This window comes from Primulina eburnea, chromosome 11 (assembly GCF_022965805.1).
Source record: "Primulina eburnea isolate SZY01 chromosome 11, ASM2296580v1, whole genome shotgun sequence".
NCBI classification, from domain to species: Eukaryota; Viridiplantae; Streptophyta; class Magnoliopsida; order Lamiales; family Gesneriaceae; genus Primulina; species Primulina eburnea.
In genome coordinates this window covers 7,715,565-7,722,709 of record NC_133111.1, presented here as the reverse complement: position 1 = coordinate 7,722,709, position 7,145 = coordinate 7,715,565, and the positions used below count along the sequence as shown (strand labels likewise).

The window sequence follows — 7,145 nt, the reverse complement described above, 5'->3', positions numbered from 1 at the left end:
GATAGTTTCACAGGTCAATTTTGTAAAACGAATCTTAAACTCTAACAATTTCATAAAAAAAATTTGTTTAAAAAAATAATTTTCACTTTAAGATTGATCAGATTGATTTGTCTTACGAAAATAAGTATTTGAGATTGCCTTATAAGAGACATATTCAATAATCTATTACGATCAAATATAAATATAATTATTATTTAAAATTAATTTAATTTTATTTAAAAAAATTAAATTAAAAATATTAAAAAGTTATGAAGCAAGGAGATATGATGGGTATATCCCAGCACCGATCCATCATGGGATGTATCAATATCTCTCTCTCTCTCTATAATTATACATACATCGATACGTACATCTCCCTCTGTCTATACATGTTATATATATAAGCAATCGGTGTGTATAAGCATCGGAGCCCTAAAAATTTTAATTTCATGGAACCCTTTAAGATTCTTGATTGATTCAATTTGTAGCGTAAACTTTGTATAATAATAATTTGTTCTTAGCTTGTGTAAATTTTTTTCATTAATTTGTTTTGCGTGCCTTCTTTTGAAGTTAGGTTTTGCGCTTTTGTTTATGATAGGAAAATAGATACCGCGAACGGAAATACATACAAAAAAGGAGTTATTTTTTTGAGGAATTTTGTTGATGTGTATTACTATTGGATGAGATTCACATAATCCGAACCTAGAGAATTACACATTTTTTTTTATTCGTGTCGTTTTTAGTTGTGGTGGTGTGATTAGTGTGGAAACGCGAAGACTGAAAATATATAGGGGAAAAAAGAAGACTAAAGCGTTGCAAGTGTAATCAAACCGTTGTGGTTATGGATGGCTTTTGAGTTGGAAGCTAAGGTTGCGGATACATGTAAGTTGAAAGCTTTGATTTTGTTGGATATTAAATGTTAATATAGTAGGAGGGGCATATTATCTTGGGGTTATGTTTATTGAAGAAGCGAGAAGGCTGATCAGATCAGTGTGGTGTGGTGCTTTTGTGGCTTTGATCATTGCTGTATAGCTTTGTAGTTTCGGAATGAGGAGTGATATCCAGAGAAGTGGTAGTGATGGTGGAGCAGTCGTGCCACGTCAGGGAAAAGGGAATAATGGGATTATTCCCAACTCGTTTAAAGCTATTTCAAGCTACCTGAGGATTGTTTCTTCGGGTGCATCGACCATGGCATCCTCCGTGAGGTCTGCTGCATCTGCTGCTGTAGAAAAGGATTTTGAGACAAACTCCGAGCAGGTGAGGCTGTAAATACCTCCTGTTCACATCAACTGTGATTTGAATTAATGATGAAAGATGTTGTGACACGTTTCATGTTTGGTGGCATTCTGAATGTCGAATTGAATGCATGACTAGCTGGAAGTTGATGTCTGAGGGCTATTTCAGAATGGGATTCTGATATATAATATCTGCGTAACTACTAGGGCATTATATTTGTTCTTGAAGCCACATTGAGCGAGTTAACTGCTACTGGAAAACAGAAACAAAATAATCTCTCTGTACATTCTTTCATTTATATTTGTCAATTGGAGACCTCTTAATGCTAGGTAATGGACCAATGTGCATGAAGTTTCGTTTTACAGGTGTGTTTTACTGATTCACTGTTGAGACATTAATAGTTAATACAGAATTGTATATTGTATGTTTTCGCATGTGGTGGTTGCGTTGACCATTCCTTGGTTAAACAAGCAGGGATTTTTCATATGTAGACATTTGTTTATATGAAAAAATGTCTTGCTGATTAAATGGTTATTAATTACATACTACAATTGCTGGAGTCAATGGATTTCGTTTGGGTCTGTGATCTTTAAATGATTCTCGTTCTTTTCGTGATTGATATGAGTTTTAGACCTAGTTCATATAGTCTTTTCTATTGTGCTTCAACTGAATTACATACTGGAATTCTTGGTTTTAATGTGACCAAGAGAATTGTTTCGCGTAGTTGTTGGTTCAGGTTGCACTTTCATTCATTTCTTCATTTATAAACTTCTCGTCATTCTGCAACTTCTATTGGAGTTTTGTTTGCAAAGTTGTTATTAACAGTTTACAGCTATTGCTAGGCGGATTCCATGGTATCAACATAATAAAATTAAGTTTGGTGTGTTACTGTTAAACCAACAAATCGCATTTCTTTTTGGACTTTGGTTTAGGGTCCATAAAAATGTTACTTTTCATTTTCTTAAACAAAAAAAAATTCAAAAAAAGCCGCAAAAAAATTAATTTTCGGCCGCCTAAGGTCTCCTAAGTCCACCTAAGTCTGCCTAGCCGCCTAGGCTGGCCGAGTAGCACTTTTTTGGTGCGGATCAGCCTAGGCACTAGACGTGTAGGCCAATTTTGGAACACCGGTTATACGTTTTCTGCTGATTTTAAGCGAACTTACGCTAGCATTACCACTGTGTTGCAGCCAAATGGATCTCTTGTGGTCTGAAGCTTTTAGCCTTAAATCATAAACTCATGACTATCATATCTATGATTGATGTAGCCTATTTTAATACTGTTTTCCTAGCATTCTTTTGTCTCATATTCTCGTGTTTCTTTGCTTATAATTATTGCGGATCTTTTTGGTTGAGCTGACTCAACTGCGTCATCCTGTCCTTTTAAAGGTATCCTGGGCTGGCTTTGACAAAATAGAATTTGAAAGAGGTATCACGAGGAAAGTACTCTTGCTGGGATACAGTTATGGCTTCCAGGTTTGGGATGTCGAAAAAGCGGACAATGTACACAGCCTAGTCTCCAGAAATGATGGCCCAGTTTCATTCTTGCAGATGGTACCACAACCAGTGGCATCAAAGCAATCTGTGGATAAGTTTACGGAAAGCCGCCCACTACTGATTATTTGTGCTGATGGATCCTTTTCTGGCGGTAATAGTGTTCAGGAGGGATCAGTTACTCCTTTTAATGGGGCCGTCCATTGGCAGCTTAATGATAGTTCTGTGCCAACTGTCATTTGGTTTTATTCCTTGAGATCTCAGTCATATGTACATCTTTTAAGGTTTAGATCAGTTGTTCATTTAGTACGATGCAGCTCTCGAGTTGTTGCTGTTTTACAGTGGAGTCAGGTATGCAGGCCTCTATCGATGTTGTTGAGGGGGCAGTTTATTCAGTTTCAAGTTTTTTGCTTCCTTTTTTGGACAATAGTTCACTTCTCTTGCAGATACATTGCTTTGACGCCGCTACCTTAGAGAGAGAGTATACGATCCTTACGAATCCTGTTGTTACTGGGAGTTATGGAGCTGGAAATATAGGATTTGGGCCCCTTGCAGTGGGTCCCCGGTGGATGGCTTATAGTGGGAGTCAAGTTGCGATTTCAGAATCTGGTCGTGTGAGTCCACAACAACTTGCTCCCTCGGCTACTTTCCCTAATTCTGCTTCAAATGGAAGCCTTGTTGGACATTATGCAAAAGAGTCAAGCAAGCAACTTGCTGCTGGTTTTATGACTTTAGGGGACATGGGTTATAAGAAGATATCAAGGTACTATGCTGAACTGTCATCTGAAGGCAACAATTGCCAATCAGGGGCTTCTAGACTGAAGTTACATGGTATTGCGAATGGACATATGCCAGATGCTGACAATGTTGGCATGGTATGCTGTATTTCATCAAATGCTCAGTGAACTATTTTGCAGATTGTTGACCCCTATTATATCTATGATTTATTGTACTTGAAATTTATTCCTTGATAAAACTTTAATGGGATAACGGTTTTGTTACTCTATAATTTATATCATTTAATCTTCTAAACCTCGGTATTGATTTGTGCTATGGGTTTTTACTTTTTACTACCTTGAATGGGTCAGTGGTCTCTGTGTCCTCTCGTTTGTTTTTACATCTATACACTTTTAGTTTAATGTTTGGCGGATCTCATTCTGTCACTATGTTAATCAGGTGATTGTCAGAGACATAGTCAGCAAAACCGTGATAACGCAGTTTAGGGCTCATAAGAGTCCTATTTTATCATTGTGCTTTGATCCCAGTGGCACTCTTTTAGTGACAGCTTCAGTTCAGGGGCACAACATAAATGTGTTTCGCATACTGCCTGGACTTTCTGGGGGTTCCTCAAGATGTGCACACGAATCATCTTATGCCCATCTTTACAGGCTGCAGCGCGGTTTCACAAATGCTGTATGATTTCATTGTTTTCTGTTTCCTCTACCTGACTTTCGTTGTCGATGGGAAAAATTATTTCTAAGATCACATATTTTTTTCTTTTATTAGTAATTTAGATCTTTTGTTTGGTTGTCTATTTCAGGTTATACAAGACATTAGTTTTAGTATGGACAGCCAATGGATTATGATCAGTTCATCTAGAGGGACAAGCCACCTTTTTGCTATCTCACCTTCGGGCAATTGTGCTGTACCTTCTGATGCTTGTCTTAGTGCCAGAAATACTGCCTCCAGCCTGATGACAATGCCTGCCGTTCATGGATCGCAAAATTCAGGATTGCAGGTGCTAACTCCACAGAGCTTTTGTGTGTCTGGATCTCCGGTTACACTTTCCGCTGTTAGCCGAATACGGAATGGAAACAATGGTTGGAGAAGCACAGTTAGTGGTGCTGCTGCAGTTGCAACTGGACGGGTGAGCTCTCTCTCTGGAACAATTGCATCAGCCTTTCACAACTGCAAAGGCAATGATACATGTACAGATGCGAGTTCAATGAAGAAGTGTTATTATCTACTTGTTTTCTCTCCTTCTGGTTCGTTGATCCAATATGCTCTTCAACTTTCTCCTGCTTTTAGTGGTATGATGTCTTTACCTGGATCAAATGTCACTGGTGAATCTGGTCTTGATTGTGATGCAAGATTAGTGATTGATGCAATCCAAAAGTGGAATATTTGTCAAAGGCAGAATCATAAGGAGCGAGAAGATAATTTTGACTTCTATGGTGAAAATGGAAATTCAAGTAGCAGTAAAGTATACCCGGAAAGAATGAAACAAGAAAATAGTTTACGTTCTAATGTCATAAGCAAGTTTGCAACTGAAGAAAGGAATCTGCACCATATGCATATATCTGAAGCCGAGCTCCAGATGCATCAAAGCCAAAATCCATTGTGGGGGAGATCTGAGGTATTTAATCATCTATCGGAAGTCAAGAATGCTGTGACTGCGTTTTTGAAAAATCATTTGGATCTCTGATTTCCTTTTTTTGTACTACTTTGGACAGATAAATTTTCTGTCAATCGTGGCTAATGGCTATTATGTTGATGAAGAAAATACCCGTGGTGGAGAGATTGAACTTGAAAAGTTTCCCACTCGTATTATTGAAGCAAGGTCAAAAAACTTGGTTCCGGTTTTCGATTATCTTCAAGCTCCCAAAATTCGACATGGGAGGTATGTTGAGATGTTTGACAAACATTTTCTGGGTGAGAATATATTATAGTGGTTACTTGTGATTGGACATGCATTATGTTTGTCACGTGAATTATGGCGTTTTCGTTCCCAGAACTGGGGAAACTTGTTTGTGGCTGAAAGTGTAGTTTGTTACAATCTGATTGTTTTTGGCACTCAACATGTCCTACCCTCCTTGTTTTTGTTTAAATCATTTCGTTGCTTCTTGATTATAATTTAATTTTTTGATAAATAGTGTGAGATTGATCTTACAGTTGGTGTTTCTGATCATCCAGGATTCCTCTGATGAATAGTGTCGACAGTGGACACTTGCACTATCAGGGACTTGAGGCCTCCGAGGATGGCAAACTTTCCTGCAGCCAGGGTTCTTGTTCTCTTGAACCCATGCCCAGTGGTCGGCATTTTGTGAATCAATCGGACAATGATGCTGATGAAGCAGGGCACTTTGGTCCTCACTTGATCACTGATACAAGCTGCGGCTTTGTAAATACTAACAGTAGCCCAATATCAAACACTCAGCTTGATACTGTAAATATTGAGGAGAATTCTCTGAAGTCAAGCCTAGAGCATGATGAGTTTGACTAAAGGTAATTCCTCCAGGGGCCCTGATTCAAACGTTCACTTTTAACCATTATATGTCATCATGATGCTTCTCTTGACCATGTATAATAGTAGAAGGTTGGCTGACCATGTATAATAGTAGAAGATTGTCGGCAATGTAATTGTTTTTAAAGTTAATAATCTACACTCCCTCCCTCGCTGATTCTTGATTATAAAATGTGGTTAAAAGACGAGTTGATTATAGATCTTCACGGCCTTAATGTTGCATGTCCTTATGTGTCACGACCCAACTTTTAGAAAACCCGTGGCTTTGGAGAAGGGAGTAGACCGCGTAGGAACCACTATAGAGGGACCCCTTCGCGGATTGGGAGGTGGCATATATTTAACCGAATTATTGTGCCCCGGTTTTTCAGTCACTCACTTATAATAAATAGACATGCAGCGCCCAAATTTTATGTCGATCTCTTCTTTTTTCATGTTCAATGGAGTGATATCCAGTTTCCTATGTCTTTGCAGGTTGAAGATATTCTTTTATTCTCTTGGAGGGTCGGTCGTTCTTTGGAAGAATGTATAGAGAAAGAAGTGAGTGAAACTTTGGTTTTGAATATGATTTGACAGTAGTGTGCATTAGTTTGTTTGTTGTTGGTTCTTCTGTGACATTCTGTAAATAAAAGGCGAGAATATTAATAAGATCCACTGAACAGATGTATGTAAATAATCTGAGCATCTTACACTAATTATCTGTCTCTGATGTAGCAGTGACCTTTGTTTGTCTGCACGGAAATTTATGTAATAAATTGGGAAATTTGCAAATGGATACTGTAGACCTAATTCTTCTTATTCATCTCTATATTTCTTCGATAAATTTATTTTTTCTATCGAATTCAAAATCAATGGCATGAATTCTTCTTTATTCGATACTAACTAAAAATATGTCGAATAATCTTTATATATATATATATATATATATATATACATATACATATACATATATAATAAATTGGGAAATTTGCAAATGGATACTGTAAACCTAATTCTTCTCATTCATCTCTATATATGAATATATATATGTATATACATATACATATATATATATATACATATATATATATGTATATATATATATTACATTAAGCTATCATCTAGGCGGGTTTTGAGTGGTTTATATGATGACAAAAACTTGTGTGAGACGGTCTCATGTATCGTATTTTGTGAGACAGATCTCTTAGTTGGGTCATTCA

The 7,145-nt window shown here is 37.3% G+C and overlaps 1 protein-coding gene across 2 annotated transcripts; it reads left to right on the top strand.

Moving 5' to 3' along the window:
- Window positions 1–296: 296 nt before the first annotated feature.
- Window positions 297–6,650, top strand: LOC140804247 (autophagy-related protein 18f-like). 2 transcript variants are annotated; one of them, XM_073160136.1, is made up of 9 exons: window positions 297–861; window positions 947–1,236; window positions 2,601–3,056; window positions 3,152–3,580; window positions 3,882–4,118; window positions 4,246–5,061; window positions 5,159–5,325; window positions 5,619–5,930; window positions 6,421–6,650. In XM_073160136.1, the coding sequence occupies exons 2-8, from the start codon at window positions 1,027–1,029 to the stop codon at window positions 5,926–5,928; spliced, it is 2,625 nt and encodes an 874-aa protein (XP_073016237.1). In that variant the 5' UTR covers window positions 297–861; window positions 947–1,026; the 3' UTR covers window positions 5,929–5,930; window positions 6,421–6,650. The 2 variants fall into 2 exon arrangements, with proteins under 2 accessions (XP_073016237.1, XP_073016238.1); XM_073160137.1 differs by lacking the exons at window positions 297–861; window positions 947–1,236 and adding an exon at window positions 1,253–1,580.
- The last annotated feature ends 495 nt before the right edge of the window (window positions 6,651–7,145 follow it).

Coding starts and splice junctions, on each gene's coding strand:
- LOC140804247 (XM_073160136.1), top strand. CDS start 1,027: ATGAGGAGTGATATCCAGAGAAGTGGTAGTGATGGTGGAGCAGTCGTG. Junction 3,057..3,151: donor CTGTTTTACAGTGGAGTCAG/GTATGCAGGCCT, acceptor CTTCTCTTGCAG/ATACATTGCTTTGACGCCGC. Junction 4,119..4,245: donor AGCGCGGTTTCACAAATGCT/GTATGATTTCAT, acceptor TGTCTATTTCAG/GTTATACAAGACATTAGTTT.